Source organism: Bicyclus anynana, chromosome 7 (genome assembly GCF_947172395.1).
Source record: "Bicyclus anynana chromosome 7, ilBicAnyn1.1, whole genome shotgun sequence".
Taxonomy (NCBI): Eukaryota; Metazoa; Arthropoda; class Insecta; order Lepidoptera; family Nymphalidae; genus Bicyclus; species Bicyclus anynana.
In genome coordinates this window covers 5,901,429-5,927,986 of record NC_069089.1, presented here as the reverse complement: position 1 = coordinate 5,927,986, position 26,558 = coordinate 5,901,429, and the positions used below count along the sequence as shown (strand labels likewise).

Genomic DNA, 26,558 nt, shown 5'->3' with positions numbered 1-26,558 from the left:
TATGTGAAACCAAATATAAGTAGATACAAACTGGAATGTTAAATAAGTGACTGCTAGGTTAAGAACAGAAGTGCAAAGTTCAAAACAAGATGCATATAGTATGTAAACATGTAAACAAAATAAACAACTTTATTGAGGAATTTTCGCGATTCATTACACCATTCTCCATGATTAAATACACTTATAAATATACTTAAGCAATACACACATCACTATCTAACCCCAAAATAAAAGTAGCCTATGTTATGGAATGGGTACTATGATAGCTGATATTGCCATAAATATATTACATGTATAATACGTACAAATACTTATATAATGTATAAACATACCAAGACAGAAATATCACAACAAAAATATTTTCCAGTTGTGGGAAACCAACGGATGCTCAAAATCAAAACTTACAAAAAAGTTTACAAGCACTTTTGAAACGTCAAGGTTAACCATTTGTAAAGACACTTCCATCGGTTCGGAAGTCAGGTTATGCTGAGAAGAGATATTATAATGATGAAGGTAGAGTCACTACCCACTTCGCCACACGACAGTGAAGTCTATGAAAGGTATGAAAAAATATCGTATCTGCTGCAACGTGTAACCATAACATAATATCAAGCCGTCGATTGCTCGTTTAACAAACAAACGTAGGTGTGCTTAGATCTCTTCCAATACACTTTGAATTCAGGTTAATTTTTCGCGTTCATGTTGTGCGCCAATAAAGAACAGACGCTCTAATATTAGTAAAGTTATTATCTAAACATGGCAGCATGAGGAGCGCTGTGGCTGTAACACCGGCGAACGCTTCACGAGCACTTTTCTTGGAGCATCCCGGTCCAGAGTGCGCCCGTTCGCTCGACATGGAAAGTGCGTTATTTATCTATTTATTTTCACCGTCAACCTGACCGGTATCCACCGTAGTACCAATATAGACACCGGTTAGATCACACAGCGGACACTTACATTGATTGATGCGAGCGCGCGTCCGAGCACCGAACCCCCGTCCCACATGGATTTCGGTTGCCACGACAAGGATTCGGGCGAAGTGGAGTGCTACTTTGAAATACGTAAATAAAGTTTACAGTAACTAAATTCGTTATATTTCAGAGCATACGCATTGTAATTGATATTTTTAGTTGGAATCGTGTTGTTTTTGGGTCGCGTAAACAGTTGGCCTCTTCTGACAGTAAGTTAGTCGGGGTGTCAGCGCGCCAGTGAATGTTAGCTGAATTAAACGCGTTATACGGACAATTATTGTTATCTCCGTAACGATTTGCATTAGTTTAGTTCACGATGCAAACGGAATTGAGATCGGTTAGCACGAGACGGGACAACGTGCCCAGTCGTAAGTACGAATATCGAGTGTCTGTGCAAAAATGTTTGGTGTATTGAGAATTAATTTGAGAAATTAAATATTTTAGATTGTGATACGGGCACGACTTGCGCTATCACGATACAAATGCGTAAGTATAGAAACTATAAAAGTACGTTGAGTTGGATAACAGTGTGTAATAAGAAATCACTTTCTGAAATTCAGCCTAACAATAAAAAATAGTTATACGGTGGAAAATTCACGAATAAAAGTAGGAACTTGCTAGAACCGAGGCTTGATATTTATGTACACAAAGTAGCAAATAGTAGTCCTATAAGCGTTGTGTCCAATGCTTGAAAAAAACTTTTGTTTGTTTGTTGTTTTTTTTTATTGTGTGTATAAATACTACAAAACAGATCAAGTTAGAGTTTTAGCAGTGTTCAAATTTAAACTTGTATTTAAAGTTAAAAATATATAAAATACATTCAGCAACTTTATGAACCATGTATATTAAAAAAACCTTAATAGCAAGGTATTTAATGATCTGATGCAATATATTCCTGGATAAGTATTTACTCACATCGGCATCATAGAGCATGTAGGACAGTAGGTACTTCAAATTACACATACCTAAAGCCTTTCATTCGCTAGAGTTCTAAAAGCATTAACTATAATAAAACAAAAATTAACTTCGTAATAGCAAGCTCAATATTAACTGACCTTTGGTGTGGCTGTGGTGGTGACTATATTATTGGATTCATAATAAAATCCTCAAATTCTTGTACGGGTGTAGCTATTTTAACGTCTAGACAGGACATTTTCCTTTTTCCAAACAAATTATATGTAAGGTACTTTTAGAGCTCTGTAGGTAGATACTGGAACCATATATCCAGACCAGATCACATAATAAAATTGGATAAATAGGTATTAAGATGAGTGTTGATAAGTCAGGAACATCCGGGTAACAAATTCCGGTCTCTGTCACACTTCACTTGCATGGAATGCTAAGATTGTCTTGTCTCTTCACTACAGGTTGTTAAAGTTTGTTTATTTGTTTAAAAATCTGGAAGTACTAGCTAGCTATGATACTACGTATATTACTAATCTATGTAAATAAGTACTGAGTGCTGACTTATTTGACAAATCCTTTTGTTGACTAGGTAATTTAAATCTGCACTTTTGATTACGGCCGGCAGGTAAAACAGTGACTCAATGCTATTGACCCATTTTTAAAGTTCGTAAATAGGTGCTCCGGTTACCTACAATTTTTTTAATTAGACGAAATGCTACAAATAGAAAATGTGAAATTTTTCATCGAAAATACGACAAGCCAAAATAATAAAATATTCCCAAAACATAATTTTCAATAATATTTTCTTTATTTCAGCAAGTCCTGAAGCCGTTGGATGCGTCGAGAAATGTGCCACATTTTTTTCCTTCCTACTCATTATTGTCACCTTTCCGTTTTCACTGTTCGAATGTTTTAAGGTAATTATAAAAAAAACTTAACCTCATACATAAGACATAGAGCATGTTTATTTCAGCTATTGTCGTTGTTGTGTTCCGGTCTGAAAAGTAATATAAGATATAAGTTCAGGCCCATCAGGTTTAGCACCTATGATTAAAATTGATAGCTGTGCTTCCTTCAGCAGTCAAGCAACATTGTCGTAGTTTAACCTGACAGGTATTATCGGTGTCATAACAGGAACAGCAGGTTTAACACCTTTTTGACGGCCTCCGTGGCGCAGTGGTATGCGCAGTGGATTTACAAGACGGAGGTCCTGGGTTCGATCCCCGGCTGGGCAGATTGAGATTTTCTTAATTTATCCAGGTCTGGCTGGTGGGAGGCTTCGGCCATGGCTAGTTACCACCCTACCGGCAAAGACATACCGCCAAGCGATTTAGCGTTCTGGTACGATGCCGTGTAGAAACCGAAAGGGGTGTGGATTTTCATCCTCCTCCTAACAAGTTAGACCGCTTCCATCTTAGACTGCATCATCACTTACCATCAGGTGAGATTGTAGTCAAGGGCTAACTTGTAAAGAATAAAGAAAGAAAGACCTAATTCTCAGGTTTGCGAGTGCAGCAGCGAATGCAACCTGGCGGCTTACCACAACCTTTTACAAAACCATCATGATATGTGTCCATATTATTAAAGGGCATAAGTAATGTTACTTCAGCAAGTGGTAGGTACGAATTTAATGAATTAAATGGTTGATGACGTCCAAAAACGCTAAAAGTAACAATCCTGCGAAAAACTTAATTACCTTCAGGGTACGAAAGTTTGTAACATTACGGAATCACTCCAGATTTAAGAGCTTGTGGTAAGGCCCCAGAATATTAAGGACATGACTGTTCCTATCTTCCTAGTGTTTAGTGTTGACGGAATAAGATGTTGGCACGCCTGATTTTAAAAGCATTACCTATGTAATTATTTTATTTATTTTTACACACACAGTACATAATATTATAAAAAAAGTACACAGTAATCGTGGACAATGTGTCCAGCCATTTACTGTTGTACAGTTACACATACAGCTTGACATGAAAAACATTTTAGGATCGACAAAAGAGGTATGGTGCTCCATATAAACAAGTAATACATATTTAAGAAGTACTAAAATGTGAAAAATAAAGCTTAAAAATTAATAAATGATTAAATATGTTATTTATTAGCCACATGACGATGATAATCACTGGCCGATTGCAGATTTGACGACGGTGCCTTTATATTTTTTTAAAATTTGAAGGAACAAGTCCATGCTGTGAGAGAGATGCCATTTGTGTGAGAGAGATCCTCCATCCATCAGGTCATGAGAGGTCTTAACAGAGCAGTCTTACCGGCAAAGACGTACCGCCAAGCGATTTAGCGTTCCGGTACGATGCCGTATAGAAACCGAAAGGGGTGTGGATTTTCATCCTCCTCCTAACAAGTTAGTCCGCTTCCATCTTAGACTGCATCATCACTTACCATCAGGTGAGATTGTAGTCAAGGGCTAACTTGTAAAGAATAAAAAAAAAAGAGCACTTTACGGGGCAAGCTAGGTACTCATCGTAAAATGCGCTGCATTGTGTGCGACAATTTAAAGTATACGTAATCGTAAGTTACTCGTATAATTCCACCGGCTACCTAACATAATTTTAAGACCGGAAAACAGCAATGTTGCGTGGCGGCAAAAATAAACATGGTTAGAGATAATGAATCTTCACATAGAATGCATGTTAGTATTTAGTTACGCCCTTGAAATATTTCTCAAGGGGCTATTTTCAAAGTGAATGAATAAAACATCTAATTAACAACCTTATTACGATAGGATTTATAAGGTGTTAATAGATTTACATGCAACGTTCGCTGCGAAATAAACCTATGCGGACGAAAATAACATGTAAAAAACATCGTGCGGTTTGTAAATGTTGTATAATATATCCATTGACAGATTGACAGGTATTAAATTACGTAGATCTGAAATCTTTTTTTTTTTTCACGATTTACATTTTTACCGTACTTTTAGCGGGGTATCACTGGCAACTTTTTAAAAGTTTTAATGGATCTGAAGAATGATTTCAAATGCGTTTGTTTGTAGTGGGTATAACCAACGATATTTTATACTATAGACATGTTACGTGCCTACATAATCTCCGCAACAAGTGATTGGAGTTTACCTACACACGCACACACATCCACTAATTTGTGTTTACTTATATTATATATTTAATTGCCTTTATATAGTTTTAACACATCCTGAACCCACAACTCGACATTGTAGACAATATTTAGTTAATATTTGTTTACTCGTAAATAACTTTCGTTGTTTACTATGCGACTACATGCAATTATGACAATTAGCCCCCTTTGTTCGCCTAAGTTTTGAAACGTTAGCGTTAGCGTTGACATATCTAATAATATTAAATCTTTGAGATATTGCCTATGTAGAAGACACTAAAAAGTAAAATAGCAATAATTATTATTCATTACATACTTACTAGGTACTTAGGTACTATGCACTATTGTATAAACGTACACTGTACTTTGTTAAATTATCTCAATTAATTAAAAAAACCAGGTGGACTGACGACATCAAGCGAGTCGCAGGGATTCGCTGGATGCAGATGGCTCAGTATCGTGATGTTTGGAAGTCCCTACAAAAGGCCTATGTCCTGCAGTGGACGTCCATCGGCTGATATGATGATGATGATGATGAATTAAAAAAAAATGTGGACACCTAGAGCTTAAAAACTTCTCTACAAGCGACATTTTGAATATTTTGTATTTAAAATCAATAGGAAGTTGCAAGGATGGCTGGTTAACCAATTTACTATTTTTTTATAGTTTATTTTCTGGTATACTAAATGAAGGTATTATCAATTTTAATGTTTCTTTTCTCAGGTGGTGCAAGAATTCGAGCGTGCTGTGATATTTCGTCTTGGCCGCCTAAGGAAAGGCGGTGTCCGGGGTCCGGGACTTTTCTTTGTATTGCCATGCATCGATACGTATAGGAAAGTGGATCTAAGAACAGTGTCCTTCGATGTACCACCGCAGGAGGTATGTTATTATGCACAAGATTATTTCACCATCATCATCATCATTAACAGCTGATGGACGTCCACTGCTGGACATGGACTTCCAAACAAAACCGTCTCGAGCCGCGAGCATCCAGCGGCTCAATACGGTACGTAAAAATCAATAATTTTTGAATTTTGGAGAAAAAATAATAATAAATAGACTTAAAAACCGTAAACTAACATATATTTCGTTAATGTAATAGGCCTTAATGTCAGCTATTACCCTGCAAAGTATGTCGTACTATTTACAAGACACCCTGTATATATCTGATCGTATTTATGGTCTATGTCCTGGATGCAGGCGGCTCAGGATCCTGATGTTTGGAAGTCCCTACAAAAGGCAATGTCCTGCAGTGGACGTGCCTCGGCTTTTTTTTTATTCTTTACAAGTTGGTCTTTGATTACAATCTCACCTGATGGTAAGTGATGTACAATCTAAGATGGAAGCGGGAAAACTTGTTAGGATTAGAATGAAAATCCACACCCCTTTCGGTTTCTACAAGACATCGTACCGGAACGCTAAATAGCATGGCGGTACCTCTTTGTCGGTAGAGTGGTAACTAGCCATACCTAGGCATATTAAGAAAACCTCAATCGGCCCAGCCGGGAATCGAACCCAGGACCTCCGTCTAGTAAATCCACCGCGCATACCACTGCGCCACAGAGGCCGTCGTCGGCTGATATGATAATGATGAAGTTTCATGATAAACGATGGAAACTACCCCGCATCCGCGAATTATAAACTTCAAGCGAACACATGGCCACAAACAAAGGCGATACTGAATTGGCATTGGTATTGAAAACAGTTAACCCAAATCCCGGCTACACCGCCGGCCCACTGATTGATGCGCGTATAAACCATCAATCAAAGTTTTACGACGTAATAACAATCGCTTCTTGTTAACCAGTTGTAACTGTTCTGGATTGTACACCGTCTATTAATACCCCTCATTGTATTATTATTGGAGGATAATTAATAGCTGGAAGACATAAATACCAGATACCTATCAAAATCGTATATACAGAACACGATTAAAGTGCAGCGCTGGGTTTAACAATAGCCAAGAGCCTAGCTAGCCTGGCAAGGTTATCATCATATTATTTGAGTAATGAGAGATAATATAATTAATAATTCAATCAATAAATGTATTTTGGAGTTGGTGTATGGAAGATGGATGATTTTGGAGTTTCAATGTAAGGAAAATGTCTTAAAAATCCCGAATGCCGTCCCGGATGTTTACTTGAATAGTGTTGTTTTATATTGTCCTAATGTCTAAAATACTTAAAGGATGCATCTTAAAACAACATAATATTATACTTCAGACATGGGAATAAACGTTAGGCATTTCTCCCACGACGAGCGACAAGCGACTCGTGTGTATGTTCTAGTCGCTTGTCACCGAGTCACTTCTACTCGTATACAATGTGGATGAAGGACTATATCATGGGGGTTTAAATATATTGAAATCAATTAAAAATCATATAAGGTAATTAGATGAAAATGTATCAATTTTTAGCCTAACCTAACCCTTTAATTCCCTATAGGCTATAACTCTAAAAATAATGACCGCAGATACCCTGTTACTTCTACAGAATTACTTTACTATTAGTAGCTCTTAATTTATATACCTTGAAAAAAAGACCTGTGTAACATCGTACCTACCTATTTCGCTATGTTCAGCAAATGACGTGACGTCAAGTACCTGTTTAATGTCACTTTCCCTACTACACGCTACTGGAAGTACCCCAATCTATCTAGATATAAATAAAAATGGTTCTTTGAAATGTATGTACGCCCATAACTTCCGAACAACTGCATTAAATTGGATGATTCTTGGTTGATTCGTTATTGTTAGAACAAATTTTGTGTAATATAAAAATTACAAAAATAAAAAAAGTCTAAAAACAACACTTTTCTGTACTCTCATACTATACATACTCTATAAACAATTGTAATAACACTTAAAAGAGGGGTAGGAAAGAGGTACGGTAGGGGTAGGGTAACGTAGAGTAAAGTAGGGGCTTATCTATAGTCTCATAAAATCTCGTGTCAGCATAGAAAGTTATTCAAGGTCAAATGTCACAAAAATCAATTTATATTGATCAAAATAAAATAGAGAGGTCTGATTGATAAAATAATTTAGGTACCTACTTATTAAATGAATGAACAAATGAAACGTAATTTAAAATGAGAGCAAAGTTAAGTTTAACTGAACAATGTTCCAGCGCACGGTATGGCTGTTTAACAAAATTAATGGAGTTAATATAGCGTTTTTCACCCGTTCAATATCATAATTTGTGTATGATCAATGTTTATTTGAACATGTCGAGATCTGTTAAAAGACATGACGCAGGCGACCTCATTTGTTAGCCAGATTTATACATAGACTGTAAATCGACTTGGGAATCTCAATTTTAATAGCAAAAGACCAGTAAAGATTGCTTCAGATGTTTTGTTTTGTTTTTTATTTCTGGCTAATTTCGCATGTTATAACTTAATAATATTTAACAAAACTTGAAGAATGTGAATTCATAATTACGAGGTATTTGCGTTACTTCAGTCACACACGGTCAAATAAACTATCAAATCTGCAGTCCGCTTAAGGATACCAAAGCTGGTTACGGCTAAAGGACTTTACCGTATGTAGCTTGCTTATTAAAAAAAAAAGCAGCTAAAACAAGATAAATGACCTACGCACACTAACGGATGGTAGGAGAGGGAATCATGGAGGTTTTCTTTAAGGAAATCCTATGCAGACTACACGTTATACCCCAAAATTAAGGGTCGCATTCACCACCTTCCGACAAGTGTCTATTTTTTTAATTGTATGTTCTATCACTTTCTTAGAATGTCAAATGACAACGACAAAACTTGTGTTATTCACAAGTTATCAGACACTTAACAGAAAGTGGTGAAACCGGCCCTTGATTATTTCTCTAGCGCCTCTCAAGCGCTCAACAGTAAGAGCGGTCGGACTCATCATCGAGGAGTGGTGGTTCCATCCCCGCCCCGTTGGTTTATTGTCGTACCCACTCCTAATACAGTCTTTCCCGACTAGTTGGAGGGGAATGAGAATATTGGTCATATTATTTACAAGATATGGTAAATATTCTTATAAAAAATTAAAAAAAATCATGCTCTTTTTCTGTCGAGAAAAACTGCACTGCGATGTTTCGAGATCGATTACAAAGCATTAAAATTATTTATATCTTATTTCGATTGGGAAAGTATTAAATTTAATTTAAATGATATTTTTTTTGTCTGCGTCGGCCACAAGTGTTTAAATGTGAAAATTAATAGAATGATAATTTATAACTGATTCTTCATAGGTGCTTACAAGAGATTCCGTTACAGTAGCAGTAGACGCCGTCGTCTACTACAGAATAAAAGAACCATTGAACGCCGTTATCAGAGTTGCTGATTACAGGTAAAAAAATTTCACCATTTTTCATTTTATATTTTTCTAAATATTTTCTCGGCAAACCCTACTCTGAGAATTGTCCAGCATTTCAAAAATTAAAAATAATTTCCTTGAGCTGGATTTGATATTTACCAATAATAACTATTATAAAAAACATTACCCTTCTTTTGATGCATTCGGATAAAAACACGCATTTATGTTTGTTTGTTTGCTACGATTCTACTTCTTAACTACTCAATCGATGATTGCCTAAAATGGTACAAACCAAAATCTAAAACACAATACATTGCCTTTGGACCAACCAATGATTAGCCTAGATATGGTATCGAATCATGAGCCTGGGTTTTGAGTCAAATTTCTCAGCCCGAAATCGGGAAATTGATTACATCACCGTGCCTCTGAGATCACGAGATATTTCAATTCATTTCAACAATTTCTGTGTGTAATTCATTCGTGCTCCTGGTTTCTTCCATAATACATTGCATCAGGCTATCTTCTCTTAATCTATTTAAGTTTCGTTTTCTCCTTTGCCATAATTAATATGTTTCACTCGCAGCGCATCTACCCGCCTCCTGGCAGCTACGACATTACGCAACGTGCTGGGTATGCGAGACTTGGCCCAGTTGCTCTCCGACCGGGAAGCCATCAGCCACATGATGCAGACCAACCTGGACGTAGCCACTGACCCTTGGGGAGTAGAGGTGGAGAGAGTAGAGATGTAAGGAACCATTTTATATATATTATATGCTGAAAATATGACAAAGATATTTAGAGACGTCGAAAGAAAAAGACTTGCTTTAGATCATTAAAATTATGGTGGTGGTAAGTCTTAGATAGGACACGCTTGCATAGAAGATGACTATTACGATTATAAATAATCAAAAAAATTGTAAGTATCAGAAAGGAAACTCTTGATAAGGAAATTTGCAAACTTTTGCCGTACGTATGAGAAAAGAAAATGCAAGACGTTTCGTACGAGTCCTAGACTCCGGGAGAGACAGCAACAATATAGGGAAACGGGTAACAGAAAATCACTCACAACTATATTATGAAAATCTAGAAGGTAACATTTCAGTTTATCGAAGTAAATTTGTTTTTTTAATGAAAAAAGGTAATGTACCGAAGTAAGTTAAATTTTATAGAAGGTAGAACGTACCTACTGACCTAGAAGATTGCTTTTCACTATTACCTTATAGATGCCAAAGTTGTAGGAGTCAAACATAGATTTTGATATGAACATAGACTTTGAGAGAGAACTGCAGACATTAACCAAAATGATGAGTGTGAAATTTCATGTTTGTCGTTATGTTCGTTTTCAGTAAAGACGTTAGATTACCAGTTCAGTTGCAAAGAGCAATGGCTGCAGAGGCTGAGGCAGATAGGGAGGCACGTGCTAAGATCATCGCCGCTGAAGGTGAAATAAAGGCCTCAAAGGCTCTAAGGGAAGCTTCACTTGTTATGATCGACAACCCTACTGCCCTACAAGTAAGACACGTTTCTAGATAATCTATTTAATTTAATAAGCATGTTATGACAAAGAAGAACAACTCACGTACGTATAAGTAGAACCTGTAGTGTTTTCTAAAACACCGAAACTGCTGTCTTCTAAAGCCTCTTTGTAAGCAAGCATTGGTTTGATAGCGAGCTGTGCTTGGAATTTATCTGTCTGGTCGAATAAGGAATGAGGAGATCCGCAGAAGAATCAAAGTCATATGAGAAATAGACATTAATGCGCAATATACATTTCCTGATAGCAATCATGTTGTTCCTGATAGCAATCATGTCATATTGATTATTTTACAGTTAAGGTACCTGCAATCCCTGAACACGATATCAGCAGAAAAGAACTCCACTATCATCTTCCCGTTTCCAATGGACTTCCTCAAGACTTTCCTCACTGGAGCGGGCTCCAGTATACCACCGCCTGATTTTCAGAATTAAATATTCAAACACAAAAAGAAATATGTTTCATTTACGGTTTTTGGTTTCATGAGTATTTATACAAATAAATTAAATTGAAGTGTATATTTGTAATATTTAATTATCAGCTTAATCAATAAGAATATGAAATTATTTATTAAAATACTGAAAAGTAAACTTTTTCTCTGTCTGTTCTTCAATTGCTATGAAAAAAAGTGTACATAGATAATAAACTATAGATAATGTCAATCTGAAATATATGTCAAGTCACCTGTTTATTATGTTTACTTTATTAACTTTCTCTCTCTTCTCTCTATTTTCTTAAATATTAACATACTTGTGATTAAAATTTATACTAAAGAATATTTTATGATCAAAAGAAGAACTTACGGGTACGTTATGATGAAACAAAACACACCTACAGACTTCACAAGTAAGTGCGAGATGTAACGTGAATCCTCAGAATACAGAAAAACACGTGAATCAAGTCATATGATTTTTAAACTTATTATAGGTACAATTTAATGTCGTTGATTATTTCATTATCATAGACTGGCGTAGGAATTTAACAAGCATCATCATCATTACATCATTACTCTGCAGGACATGAGCCATCAGTAGGAATTTCCAAATCTGCATCCATCATCTCCCTGCGACTCGCTTGATGTCGTCATTTCATCTGGTGGGTAATCGATATCGAATAGCCTAGAGATATACCAATGACCATCGGCTCTTCAAACTTTGTGTCCCCCCAAATGACGTAAATAAAAACTTACTAGATGTTGGTGATTTTGGTTCTTAATATCTTGATTTCTGATTCGATTACACAGAGCATAGCTCATTCCATCGCCCGCTGAGTGAATCTGAGCCTTCTTAAGAGACCCATATTTAGCGACGTATCTATTAGTTACCTGCTAATAAAATATTCTTTCATAGAAATCAATCAGGAGTCACTAATAGAAAGATTATTCAGATTCCTTGCAATTTTGATGGTCATCTTATTTCCGGTGGCCTTACTGAGTTGTTTTAAGGTAAGTTAAAGATGTTTTTTGTATATTACTATAAATAATATATTTCATAACTACCTACTGACTTCTTGTCGTCATCTTAAACGAGAGAAAGCAAAATGATTTACCAATACTAGAGCCAAAATTTTATTGATATTTCTAAACTGGTCGTTCTTCTACAATTCTACATCATCAATGGCTCTTCAATCGATATCGTCTTTGATATCAAGAGCCGCGAATGATGGGCTTCTAACTATATCACAGTAGATAATACGTACATCAGCTGTTCGAACTACTTATATGCCGCCATAAAAGGAAATTTAAAGTCAATTAATAACTCAATTTCTTAAGTAACGAATTATTTTGTTTGTGCAACAATGCAACTAATGCAACATTCAGTGATTCGTCATGTAAATTTTTTGTTATATCTATTGCCTTAATTTTGAGATGAAATTTGTCTGTTAGGTTGTGAAACAGTACAAAAGAGCAGTAATTTTGCGTTTTGGACGAGTGAGAAGTGACTCCCCTGCCGGGCCTGGTATCATTTGGGTGGTGCCTTGCACGGACGTTGTTTCGTTTGTCGATCTCAGGACACAATCCTTCAATTTACTACCGCAGGAGGTATTTACTGTAGCTTTAATTACTAATGACTAATTAATTAATGACTTTTTTTCAGTTTAATAACTACCACAATTCTGTAATATCTAATAACGTGTTGTATTTATTACTAGCGGACGTCTACAACTTCCTCTGCATGAAAAGCTTTAACCACACATTTTCCCCATTAATAGTTTCGCATGTTTTATGACGTGACTTTCCATACAAACCCCTTGAATTTTCCATTGTCCATCCTTCTCCGGGTTTCTTGTAAACTTTTTGCAATCTCACATGAGGGGCTAGTAATGCTGTGGTGTCGGTAAAAGTTGCTAATGATACTCCGGGGTTTGTGGCAAATCAGAAGTAAATAATGTGTATAGGACTGGACCCTACACTGAGCCCTGCGGCACACCAGCTTTAATATCGTAGAATCCTGATTTAAATTCACCTTCTTACATAGAGGTACACTGAGGAAAAGTATTATTTACGTTCAAGTGCTCCTCTTATGGCTTAACAAACGCGGTGAACTTGTTAAATTGTTCAATATTAGTATAGATTATTTCACACCTTTTTTTACTTGTATTAGAAGTCTATCTATAATGTTATTCATTTTACATAAATCATTGTAATTATGGTATCTTGTAAATGATAATTATATATAGTTGTTCTTTTTCAGATTCTTACAAAAGACTCTGTAACTGTTACAGTAGATGCTGTGGTATATTGTCATGTTTTGAACCCTTTAAACTGCTTTTTCAATGTCCAATCTTACAAGTACATGTGTATTTTATTTTTTATTAAACTTGCAAACCTCCCAGGAATTAAGTATAACCTTTGTTACTCGCTGATAATTTAGCTTCTTTTTCTTTAGCTGATAATTAAATGTTTTTTTAAATACGCACATTATTTTCGAAACATACAGGTATAAACAAACAAAAAAATTAATTAGTTTAGATAGATGAATTTGTGCTGTTTTCGTCAGTAGTTGTATATTTTCCGATAAATGTCGTCACTGTTACAGATATGCAACAGAGTTATTGGCTATAGCTATTTTAAGAAATATTTTGGGTCAATACACATTGACCGATCTGTTGACAAACCGTGAGTTAATCAGCCAAGCGATTCGTAATGAAATTGATAAAGGAACTGTCGAATGGGGCGTTGAAGTGGAACGCGTGGAAATGTAATGCTCTAAGAAATTTTACTTGACCTTCAATATCCGGGCGACCGAGCAGCTGCTCTTTGTATTTTTATATTTTAAGCTCTTTGTGTTTTTATACTTGAATTACAAAAATGATTTCAATTTTTTTCAACTTGCACCGTTGTCGCGTAGATTTTATTTGATATCAGTATACATAATACACTATGACTTTGTGGTGTAGGTTTTAATCCTCAAATGCCCGTAGTTACATCTGCAACTATACCATTAAGACGAGAACATACTTAGCAATGTTGCTTGGCAGCAGAAATAACTTTTCTTTTTTTTATATATAATTGTTTATAATATCAAATATTAATTTATGTACTTACAGAAAAGATGTAATCTTGCCTTACGAACTACAAAAAGCAATGGCTGCGGAGGCTGAAGGAACTCGCATTGGTAAAGCGAAAATCATAGAAGCCGATGGTGAAATTAAAGCCGCGGAAAATTTAAGAGAGGCCTCTAATATCATGACAGAAAGACCACAAACTATCCTTGTACATACTTTTATCACAATTAAGAAAAGTATTTCTTTTCTTTTTGGTACCAAATACGATGATTTTATTTTTATTTCAGCTAAGATACTTGCAAACTTTAAATTCTATAACATCGCAAAGTAAAACGTCAATTATTTTCCCCTTTCCAATATCAATACCAAATGCTCAATAAATACGAGCAATCAAAAGAAGTCTTCTTTATTTTATTCTATTTGAAATAAAATCTTTTTTGATAACATGACCTGACCTCAGAATAAATGTCAAGTCATTCAATGTTGATAACAAATAAAAGGAATATAGAAATATATCCCAAAGGAATAATAACGAAGATACACCAATGGCAAGTACTTCGAAACCAGATTTGGGGAAAACGACGAGTACAACGCAAGCTCATCGGTCGCCGAATATAATGCATCAAACGCAAAGTAGGTACTCTTGTAAATTTTTAGTAATTGTTTATTGGTTTATGTGAATAGAAAAATGTTCAATGTGCAAGTGCAAGTGGAAGGTCATAAGAGGCGAGGAAGGCCAAAGAAGAGCTGGTTGGATTGTGTGAAAGAGGTCATGTGTGTAAAAGGAGTGGATGATGAGTTGACAAGTAATAGAGACGAATGGAAAAATTTACATATTTTTCCGACCCCACTTAAGTGGGATAAGGGTAAGGAGATGATGATGTTTATTGGTTTATGTGTGTATTGTTTAGTAGTTAAAAAAAGATAGCAGTACCTACCTGTAAATATCATCCAAATATACATTATTCACTCGTCTTGGTCAACTGATTATCTGACTGAATGGTCCATTGTTGTACGAGTACAGCCAAAATTTATTACCTAATAATAGTCATCATAATATTATAACAAGTCATTTTATCATATAAACCTATGTACGTACAGCTGTATGTAAGTAGGTACGTACGTAAAAATTAAAATAGTTTAAAAAAGTATTTTAAAGAGATTTATCGATACTTATATTATACAACAGAAGAGTTTGTTTGTTTAATTGAACGCGCTAATCTCATGAACTGCTGGATCGATTTGAAAAATTATTTCAGTGTTAGATAGCCCATTTATTAAGAAAGGCTATATATTATTCCCGTATCCCTGCGGGAACGGAGAGTGTCAGTAGGTCAATAATATAATTCATTAACAAAGGATTTATCGAAATTTAAACTGTAAGAAGGGAAAGTGTGAGAGAAAACCTTGTAACAAAGTATTGTTCTTTGAAATATGGTGGGCATAAATAAAAAATTTAATAGCGGGGACTACCGCTTAAATTTTGAATGTTAGTTTGTTCGTTTGTTTTGCTTAAGACAGAAACTTGAAAACTGAAAATTGTGGGATATCATTTTTGCATAAAAGACAAACATGATAATGTTCAGTCCTGATTTTACAAGAATTGCAATATTATGATCTATTGTTTTTTTAACAAATATTACTTTTATTTTATGTTGTTAATTTTCTTTGTTCTAACGAAATTTCGTTTGCAGAGGAAGACAATCTGCTTGAGAAAACTGCAGTTCTGTTATCAATCATTCTTGCTATCATCACTTTCCCTTTATCTCTACTATTTATATTTACGGTTTGTATTATTTTTAAGGGTTATGTTTTTCGCACGTATCTTGTTAAATAATTGATTGTTTTGTGACTTGACCTCGTAGAATATTTAGTTCTTATCATATCCTACTAATACTATAAACGCGAAAGTAACAAACATCCAAACATCCAAACGTTTGGATGTTTGGATGTTTGTTACTTTCTAACGCCGAAGCAATTTGGCTAAAATTTAGAATGGAAATGGAATATACTCTGGATTAACACATAGCCTCCTTTTTATCCCTAAAAAATCCATGGTTTCCCGAGATTTGCGAAAACTGATGATTTTAATGATATGAATGTTTGTTACTCTTTCACGCCTCGACTACTTTACCGAATTAGCTAAAATTTGGTATTGAGATATATTATAGCATGGATTAACACATAGGCTACTTTTTATCCCGGAAAAATCCATGGTTCCCGAGGGATTTGTGAAAAACTAAATTCCACGCGGACGAAGTGGCGGGCCTCCGCTAGTCTACTATAATATTTTATTTATTACAAGAATATTTTTAGGTGGTTCGACAATTTGAAAAAGCTATAATTCTGCGTAATGGAAAAGTGCGCAAGAACCATGCACACGGACCCGGACTAATATTTTACTTGCCCTGCGTAGATTCCGTCAAATACGTCGATCAAAGGACATACTGTCACGCTGTTCCACCACAAGAAGTAACTCTCTATAACCACAGTAGTAGAGAATAGCTTTTTTTTTTAATTCTCTACAAGTTAGCCTTTGATTAAAATCTCACCTGATAGTAAGTGATGATGCAATCTAAGATGGAAGCGGGCTAACTTGTTAGGAGTAGCATGAAATCCACACTCCTTTTGGTTTCTACACGACATAGTACCGGATAGTCTTTGTCGGTAGGGTGGTAACTAGCCACGGCCGAAGCCAAACTCGCACCAGCCAAAACTCTCTACAATATTATTTTTAACCGACTTCAAAAAAGGAGGAGGTTCCCAATTCAACGCGTATGATTTTTTTCTTTGTCTGTTAAAGAGGTCATACCTTCGTCATTTCGAATTTTCGTCCCATTTAATTTTCATAAAAATCAGTTCAGTAATTTTGTGTTAAAATGAAAATAACGAAATTGCCCGTACTGTGGCGCTTTCGATCACTATGCTAGGGCACCGCCAAAGTGATCAGGAGGTAGCACATACGATGTTATTTTTCGCTTTTTAGATTATTTTAGTGATTTTGAAGTCGGTTGAATTTTTTTGTTAAAAAGATTTTTATACAATGATATTGTAATGGTTATTTATTATTTTTTATTCGCAGGCGCTAACTAAAGACTCATTGACTGTATCCGTGGATGCTGTGGTGTTTTATAAAATATTCGATCCAATACTATCTATAATAAGTGTCACTGATTATAAGTAAGCTTTTTATGTATTATGACATGTTTTCCAACTAAACCTAAAGACCAAATGCATAGTTTAGTAAAAAGCTACATCACACTTTGATAGCAATATAAATAATACTAGGAGACTGAAAAAGATACCATAATACTAAAATTTATAAAGAAACTTGTACTGAAAAGAACCGGATAATTCAAGCAGTATATTTGTATTTTAAGCATATTCCGTATTTACATCTCTTCACTTAATATTCAGAATATCTACACACTATTTGGCACCAACAACACTACGAAATGCACTGGGAACGAGAAAACTGACAGAAGTCCTTGCAAATCGGCCTGCAGTCAGTCACCAAGTGTTTGAGTTTATGACAAATATCACACGCAATTGGGGAATTGATGTAGTCAGAGTGGAAATGTAAGATTTTTTCCATATCTTTTTAAATTTGACCTATATTCCCATTCCCCTCCAACTAGTACGGAAATACTGTATTAGGAGTGGGTACGACATTAGACCAACAGGGTGGGGATAGAACCCCTCAGCACCGAGGGGTGGTGGTTCTATGGTACCGCTCTTATCATTGAGCTATTGAGTTTGCGTCCGTCTAATTTATCTCTCTGATCTCTTCTATTCTATAAACAGTCGGGACCTGTAAAAAAAAGTAGACGAAAATCTATTCTATTCAATATAATAGATCCCGACTGTTTTCTAATTGCTTTCTACACTTCTGGACTGAGCTTGTTTTTTTTCTTTTCAGTTTTTGTGTAATTTATGCAGTCGGGTTTTTTTATTTGTTTAATTAATTAATTTATATTTTATTTAGTTTTGTAAAAAAATTAATATCAGATCTAGATGAAATTCATGGTGTATTGATACGAGTATGTACCTACGTTTTATAAGCAGTTCAAATCAGCTTTTCTAGCTTTTATATTACATGATATTTATCTCTTATGAGACTACTAATGTATACAATCCTACATGTCAAATAAAATTTCTTAATAATAATGATTATGAATACCTAATTACAGCAAAGACATTAGCCTACCGTTGCAATTGCAAAAGGTAATGGCAGCGGAAGCCGAATCAACGAGATTGGCAAATGCGAAAATAATTGTTGCAAAAGCAGAAATCGAGTCAACGAAAAGCCTTCAACTGGCCACTGAAATTTTAATGGATAATCCAATGTGCATGCAGGTTTTAATAAATTTCAGTTTTTACCTTGATTTCTGTTCTCCATTAAGAAGAACAAATGAACGTTTATTTCTTATCAATTATAATCATCCAATTCCTTCCACTTGCACTTAACGCAACTCAATTTAAATAGCGATTAATTTAGATAAATACATGTAAGGGAAACTCATCGTAATGCGTTTATTATATAAAACAGTTACTAGAGATTCCCGATTGAATTGTTTTTAGTAAATCTCGCAGCCTTGAATTCTTGCAACTTTGTTGCATTTTTAAACTCATTCATTGTTTCTATTATGAAAGATCGCTTATGCAATTTGATTGAACAGTTATTTTATAGTATAAAATGCTTAATTATATAATCTCATACATGAAATGAGGCTTATGTCCAGATGAGAGATATTTATTTATATACTAGCAGAAGGCCGCGACTTCTTTCCGCGACGACCTATTTGTTAAGCCAGAGTAAAATCAATTTCCATTCCAAATTTCAGCCAAATCGCTTCAGTAGCCGCAACGCAAAGCAGGAACAAACTTACACATACACACACACACACACACAAACTTTCGCCTTTATAATATTAGTGTGATGTGATATGATTTTATTAATAAATAAAATAAAGCTTGTTAAGATCTTTGGTTTTGATTATGAACTTTTTTATTACCATTTGCAGCATTATAAAAACATTCACTGATAACCTATTAATTTTTTATTGTACTCGTTCTTACCTAAGATGTTATAAAATTACGAGTATTGTTTCTTTTTTCAGCTTAGATATTTACAATCTTTGCAAACGATCGCCGGGGAGAAGACACATACTATTGTATTTCCTTTCTCTCAAGATCTCACAAAATTATAACATTTACAGAAAGTGATTCAGTTTTTGATACGCGTATATATTTTTTTAATGAATTGACAATAAAATTACTTCGAACACGTTTTTATTTATTTAGCACACATTAACATTAAACGTAATAAATATTTAACACATTTAACAACACTTATTTATCTACAACTTTGAGTCTTTTGTTCACAGTAGGTAGACTAGGACTAGTATTCACCAGAGTCCTCTTGTTGGTGGTCAACTTGGGTGTATCGCGCTGGCGCTGGTGCCGGTGCGTTTGGTTTACCACCTGGCTTCTTGTGAACGGTGGCCTGAAAAAAAAAACATTTTTTTTATTCAATAACAAGTCAAGTCCTTTATTCGAGACTCACGTTCTCACCTGTTGTTAAAGGTAGAATTCCGATTTTGGCGACCGTGACCTGCAACCGCGACTGGGTCGCTTAGTATAAATTTATATGGAGCATTAAACAAAGGTGGTCGCGCGACGCGGTCTCGTGCTTTGTTTAGTTTTTTAAACGGTCACTAAAAAAGCGTTCAAATATAGTATGTTAGTTGAATGATGGTCTATTTCCAAAGCCTAAAATTGAAAATGCAACACTGCTCGAAAAAATGACCATTGAAAAAGCTCTTATGCGAATGACGATATAATACTTAACTCTCGTGCGAATGAGGGCTTATTAACTATCTATTGCTAAATATATTACAGAAGATAATAGCACCTTTTTAGCCGGCTTCCAAAACGGAGGACGTTCTACGTTTGGCTGTATGTATGTTTTTTTTTTTGGTAATCGTATTTGTTTCGTGGTCCACTTCCCAATATGATTATGTTTACATCTTGCAAGTTATATAAAATTTCGTGACTTTACTATTACTTGCACATTGTACTTCTTAACAATGCGCCAATGTGTTTATATCAATAACATTCAAATTGTTTATTTTTGGCAATACAAAATTATTTTTCTGTAAACTTATGGATGCAAGCGGCTCAAAACTGCGTTGCTTAGAAGTCCTTAAAAGAGCCCTATGTTCATTGGATGTCCATAGACCACTGATAACGATAATAATTAAACTATTTAGTCTATAATATTAGTCTATATAAGACTAAAAGTTGCTATTTGGCTATTAATAAATTGGAAAAATGCTTATAAAATGTTTTAGCTAGGCAAGCGCTTTTCACATAAACGCAACCACGCGGGTGAAATGCTCGGCGTCAGCTAGAAAATGAATTTTAATTAATTTTAAAGTACCTGGAAGCCATTTTTAGGGTCGGCAGTATATTTCACAAGTCGGATGGAGCCGTCAGGTTCGACCAGCGAATATTCCCCGCGGACAACGTCTCCCTCGCGAGACTCCTTGTGGTCCTGTTGGTTGCCGCTGTGAGGGTCCTGAACTCCATACGCGAATTGGTAATCTGGTTTAGCCTGAAACATGAAACCAAATCTTTTTACCAAATGTTACAGATTTGGTATCGACTGTCGTCAGGTCACGTGATCAAGATCCATACATTTTTTTTTGTTTTCGAAGCGTTAGCGATCGTAGAAAGATTATGAAAGATTTATCACTTCGGCAGTGCTATTTCTGTAACTATGTTTTGTATAACTCGCAAGTGCGAGTTTCGAAATCACCTCTAATCCTTCTTAGTCTATAGTATCATGTTATACAGAGAGAGATAGAGGTGAATTCGAAACTTCGAAAGGTGTCCCGAGACGCACAGGTTTTTTTCACTTGTCCTCTGTCTAAAAACTGGGCTAAATGAGACATATATACATTACACTGTCCCACAAAATCTACTGAACAGATTTTGAGTAAACTGCACATATTTAACACAATTTGTATAAATCTAGTTACCAATATGAATATTTAGCACAAGATGTAGATAAATGTACCTATACCTTCACATATTCACGCAAATATTTATTTTAATTATGTTAAGTAATGACTTCGAATGTTAATAACAATCTAAATAAGTAGGTACGTTAGACGTTAGTTAGATCAGGACGTTTATAAGTCTATGACTTTTTTAAGGAATAGTTTCACTTGGTAGATAATCAACAGCCGGAAAGTATTTAAATAATAGTAAAGTAAAGAATATGTTTTACTTTGTAATCAACAGTCTTCAGACGGTCGTATTTAGCTGCTTGCGGGTCAATCAGTCGCTGGTGGTGGTTGTATCCGTAGTCAGCATGTTGTTGAGCACCCTCTGCCGCGGGGACCTGGACTTCTATGATCTTCCCGCTGACTGGTCCGCTGAAACGGTTGTACGAATAGCCGCCCGGAGCGTACACAGAGATAGCGGGCGATGTCAGGGCCAACACTGCGAAAGTCTGAAAAGAATAGCTTGAATAAATTACCGAAAGACCGTGAACTAAATTGGAAATCTTTCGTACACGATGTTACACCGAAAACTGTAATGTAATAAGTAAAATATTGATTGAATCTCTGCAGTTTCGTCTTATTACTTGGTAACTATTGGTCTCATACAAGACTGATAGTAACTCAGCGGGCGATGGAGCGAGGTATGTTGGGAGTACGTCTGCGTAGTTGAATCAAAAATAAAGAGATCCGCAAAACCAAAGTCAAATGAAGTGGCATTATACGGGAGACGTTGGAAGAGCCATGAAAGTTAGGGTCTCTAGATACTGGAATGGCGACCAAGCACTGGAAAGTACAGTGTTAGTAGACCCCCTACTAGGTGACTGATGACATCAAGTGGGTTCAGTGGGACTGTTCATAATTGCTTGGTTAGGAAATCCTTACAAGAGACCTGTGTCTAGCAGTAGATGTCCTTCGGTAATTTGGATGTTTGTTAACACGCAAACGCGTCTCGTAGCTGATTGCTCTCGCTCATCTCTAAAACTACTACTGAATCAAAATTATTATATCAACTAGGCTAGGTTCCCTTAACCAAATAATCCTACTAAACTATTAGATCATAATTATGAACTGGATCAAACTGTTGTGCTGATATTTCGATGAATATTTAGATCGTATGAATCGGAACATTATGCTGAATCAAATCAAAATGAGACTTCGGGTCATTTGAGGACTTGCCAGAAATATAAAACAGAAAAGTCTTAAAAAAGAAAGAAAGATTAGTAGGTACCAGTTATTAATATTATATTATACATATATCTACATATCATCCATATCTTTCCGTTGATTTAGTTATATCCATACCAATATGTATTAAGTGCGAAAGTCCGTCCGTCTGTTGCGTTTTAACGACTAAACGGATTAATCGATTTAGATAAATTGTAAGTTCATCTAAAATGATAACTGGGACCTTGGAAAACAAGAACAACTACTTCCGAATCCCGGAAAAATCCATGGCTCCTGTAAAATTTCAGATTTCATAATTGCAGGCAATTTTGTTACAATCACATTTTTGATTCATGTCTAGTTTCTAAAAAAACTAATAAAACATTTGAAAAATAATAATTAAAAATTTGGTTAACCAGTTGCAGCTTATGGAATCCATGATCAGAAAAGAATATAATTTAAAGTTCTTGAAACTTAGAGTTGACACACAAATTGTATAACAATAAAATATATTATGTCGGTAACTAAATAGTAGTAATACCTTAAGTACGAAAGCCATTTTGCAAGTTGGTTGAAACAGTTATGAACTGCACTGTAACGCGATACTGATGGTTGCGCCGAGAGCATTGTGGTTTTATACCGCAGCGTTATTTAAGAAAGTGTGTACAGGTAATCACGAACTTATTTGCGCGGGTTGCAGCAAACTCGGCAACAATAATTTTCAGTACCAAACTGTTAATCGATCATAAAGTTATATTTAATAGGAAACGATATCTATGCTTGTTTTATTTCTATATAAATAGGAAAGTGTAAGTACCTATACTACAGCCTTTCGTGAGTATTGTTTACCAACAAAGAAATTAGAAATGAAGGTAGATAACGTATGTCATTTCATAACTTATTTATTTTAAATTATGTATGGTTTGTTTATAAAATGTTCTATAAAATATATTAACCATATTTAAGTGTTCTAAGCTTATTAATCAAATTTATTTTCATATTTTATGAACAAGTTAATTATAATTATTATTAGGGGTTGAAATGACTAGCAATTCATACCCTCATTTTTAATTAGATTGTTGTTAAACAGTACTCATCAAGAAAGGGTGTAGTATAGTGTCGTACCTATCTCTAGTAGGTACATAATCCTACTAATATTATAAAACGCGAAAGTTTGTATGGATGTTTGGATGTTTGTTACTCTTTAACGCGCTACTACTAAAGCGATTGGGCTGAAATTTGGAATTGAAATAGATTTTACTCTAGATTAACAATAGGCTACTTTTATCCCGAAAGAATTTATGGTTTGTTTGGGAAAATTGATGATTTTGATGATAATATGAATGTTTGATACTCTTTCACGCCTCGACTACTGAACCGAATTAGCTGAAATTTGGTATTGAGATATACTATAGCCTGGATTAATACATAGGCTTTTAATCCCGTAAAAATCCATAGTTCCCGAAGGATTTGTAAAAACTAAATTCCACGCGGACGAAGTCGCGGGCGTCCGCTAGTAAGTTTATGTTGTCTTTTAATGGGCAATTGTATTTTAAAGTTATAGTCCGGGATCCGTAGAACATTTTTTACAACTGATTACTATCAAGTTAATTTTTCGAGAGTAGCTTCTTCTCGATGAAACAATCAACTTTTTTATTTACGAAAATTTTTACGATTCTGGTAGCTAGGTAACGAGATTGTGTACCACGCAATTTGTAGGACATTGTGTCATAAGTTACATTGTACATAAGTTGTATATCTATCACTTATGCACAGTAAAAAAACAGCTGGTTAGTAAAAACTTTTAATAAAAAAGTTGATCATCTCATCGAGATGAAGCTGCTATTACCTATTTGGAATTTTCCTGCATTCTAAACCTTAGATTAAAACCTTAGCAAAGTTCTAAACAAACCCGTAATTTTGTATATACCTACTTAGAGATTGATGAAAAATAAACAAAAAATAATAATTGGCAGATACCTATAGAGATACATTGGCAGATTGTCGATATAATTCGAAAAGAAGGCTTAAGCCTAGTTCGGACTACTTTAATATTTTAGTCGAGTAAGAACAATTTTTGGATTTAACGCCCAAAAATCGTTCATACTCGACTAAAATACTAAAGTAGTCCGAACTTACGTCATCAGGTTTGCGTCATTAATTACATACTTAAATGCTTATTAATACTTAGGTACTAACTTAATAATCCAGAGGATATTATAGAGATAAGATTTGCCATATACAGTGTGTAATTTAGTCATATAGTTTAGGAGATATTACAAAATTTCTAAAAGACGCAGTAATGCCGCTAAAAGACGCCTTGCGGTTTCACTCACATAGTACCTGTTTCCGAAATAACACACAGTTAAAATATAGTCTATGACACTTGCAAATAACGTAGCTTTCTACCGGTGAAAGAATTTTCAAAATCGATTTGTAGATCCAGAGATTATGATTGTACCACACGAACTTTACCTCTTACAATCTTCTATATAAATGAACGCTGACTGTGTTGATAAGCACAAATCTCGAGGACAGACCGATTTCGCTAATTTTTTCTTTTGAATATTCTTAATTTTAGAGGCAGGGTAGGGGTAGAGCAGAAGTGCACATAAGTAAAAGCGAAGCTTAACCGGGTCCGCTATTGAATATATTTTGTTGGCATTAAAATACAATTGATACTGAGGCCCAAAACACTTTTTTGTTATTTTTTGTCTGTCTGACAGTCCGTCTTTTTTATTATTGAACATCACGCTGAAACTACTAAATTAATTCAAATCGAGCCAAGTTTTTAGGATACTTTTTGTCGCGAAAATAAAATCAAAAAGGGGTAGAAAGTTTGTATGAAAATTCCTTCAGTTTTCAAGGTATATTTGTAAATGTAAAATTAGTGGACCTACTGGTATTGATTATGCTTTAAAAAAACTTTCAAAAATTTAAATCGAAGGGTGTCAAATATGGGTTGAAAGTTTACATTGTTTTTCACGCGGACGAAGTGACGACTCCGTACCCTATATACATTCTACTCCATGGTACGATCGGTGTCCATTAACGCTATACTATCCTGTTATTATAATGTCCTCTTTTGTAAACAGTGTTTAAACTGAACTAAGGAAGTATTGCTATATTTTATTTTTTCCCGTCAATAATAACCAGTAAAAAAATTATTATAGGTAAATGAAAAAATAACTATGTGAAATTTTTGCCGCCGAAACACAACACATTAGCAAGTGACGTCATTCATAGAGATAACAGCGTGATTGGCGTTTGCAGTGATGTGATATATCACGTCACCGCAAGCGCCAATCACAAATAAAAATGTGCTTACAGTTTCTAGGCATCTAAACAGCAGGTGAGTAGCATAAGAACAGTGAGCACGGAGTAATAGATAGTACGTTTAAAGTGGGGGCTCTAATCTATGGACCATTTTCCTATGGGAATTAAAATTTTAAAAATAATTTATTTAACTATAGGAGCAAAATCTCACAGACGAAAAATAATATTACCATCATTACGTGCATGTTTAATCAATAATCGTGCGAATTTTCTGACAGATGCTAATGTCACTTTGTAAAATAATGATACCATATTTATTGTCATAGTGATGTCCTGTTCTGTATAGGTAAAAAATAGTGCCCCCGATTATTCACTCTCAAAGAGGAATTTTGAACAGAAATTTCTATAATAGCGCTTAGTGACAAAAGCTTGAAAGAAAAATTGTGTAAATTATGTAATTGATCAATTTTTTACCTATTTGCCCTAATCTCTGAGGGTACCACTACTTCCGATTTGAAAATTTAAGCCAAGCTACTCAAGCCTACCCCTACCCTAAGTAAGTACCCTTTTCTATGCCCTCCTGGTTCTAAGGTACCTCTCCACCAATTGTCAGCCAAATCGGTGCAGCCGTTCTTGTGTTGTAAGCATTGTAACAAACCCGACTTAATATAGACAAAAAACTACAATTTAAAACAAATATCTAGAGCCTAAGCCAACGCAAACACTAAGTTTAGAATCGTCTG

At 35.0% G+C, this 26,558-nt stretch overlaps 3 protein-coding genes across 9 annotated transcripts in view; 2 read left to right on the top strand and 1 right to left on the bottom strand.

The window, feature by feature from the left end:
- The window catches only part of LOC112058162 (band 7 protein AGAP004871), a 60,558-nt gene extending 49,233 nt beyond the window's left edge, over nucleotides 1–11,325 (top strand). For 2 of the 7 annotated variants that reach the window (XM_052882468.1, XM_052882467.1), the window contains exons 4-9: nucleotides 2,694–2,794; nucleotides 5,694–5,849; nucleotides 9,200–9,297; nucleotides 9,848–10,009; nucleotides 10,611–10,776; nucleotides 11,095–11,325. In XM_052882468.1, the coding sequence (XP_052738428.1) occupies nucleotides 2,694–2,794; nucleotides 5,694–5,849; nucleotides 9,200–9,297; nucleotides 9,848–10,009; nucleotides 10,611–10,776; nucleotides 11,095–11,232 (821 nt within the window). In that variant the 3' untranslated portion in view covers nucleotides 11,233–11,325. Of the gene's footprint in view, nucleotides 1–586; nucleotides 1,062–1,087; nucleotides 1,340–1,415; nucleotides 1,458–2,693; nucleotides 2,795–5,693; nucleotides 5,850–9,199; nucleotides 9,298–9,847; nucleotides 10,010–10,610; nucleotides 10,777–11,094 lie in introns of those variants that run through there. The other 5 variants (XM_024098872.2, XM_024098869.2, XM_024098870.2 and 2 more) reach the window with 5 other exon arrangements.
- A 285-nt stretch (nucleotides 11,326–11,610) lies between these two features.
- Nucleotides 11,611–14,747, top strand: LOC112058214 (band 7 protein AGAP004871-like). The gene is made up of 7 exons (XM_052882635.1): nucleotides 11,611–11,644; nucleotides 12,148–12,242; nucleotides 12,684–12,839; nucleotides 13,492–13,589; nucleotides 13,837–13,998; nucleotides 14,348–14,513; nucleotides 14,593–14,747. Exons 1-7 carry the CDS (start codon nucleotides 11,611–11,613, stop codon nucleotides 14,683–14,685), a joined length of 804 nt encoding a protein of 267 aa, XP_052738595.1. The 3' UTR covers nucleotides 14,686–14,747.
- Nucleotides 14,748–19,580: 4,833 nt separating this feature from the next.
- Nucleotides 19,581–23,200, bottom strand: LOC112058161 (cuticle protein 21-like). Its single transcript, XM_024098867.2, has 4 exons — nucleotides 23,081–23,200; nucleotides 21,600–21,824; nucleotides 20,748–20,921; nucleotides 19,581–19,811 (listed from the first exon to the last, which is right to left on the bottom strand). The coding sequence occupies exons 1-4, from the start codon at nucleotides 23,096–23,098 to the stop codon at nucleotides 19,707–19,709; spliced, it is 522 nt and encodes a 173-aa protein (XP_023954635.1). The 5' UTR covers nucleotides 23,099–23,200; the 3' UTR covers nucleotides 19,581–19,706.
- Nucleotides 23,201–26,558: the final 3,358 nt, after the last annotated feature.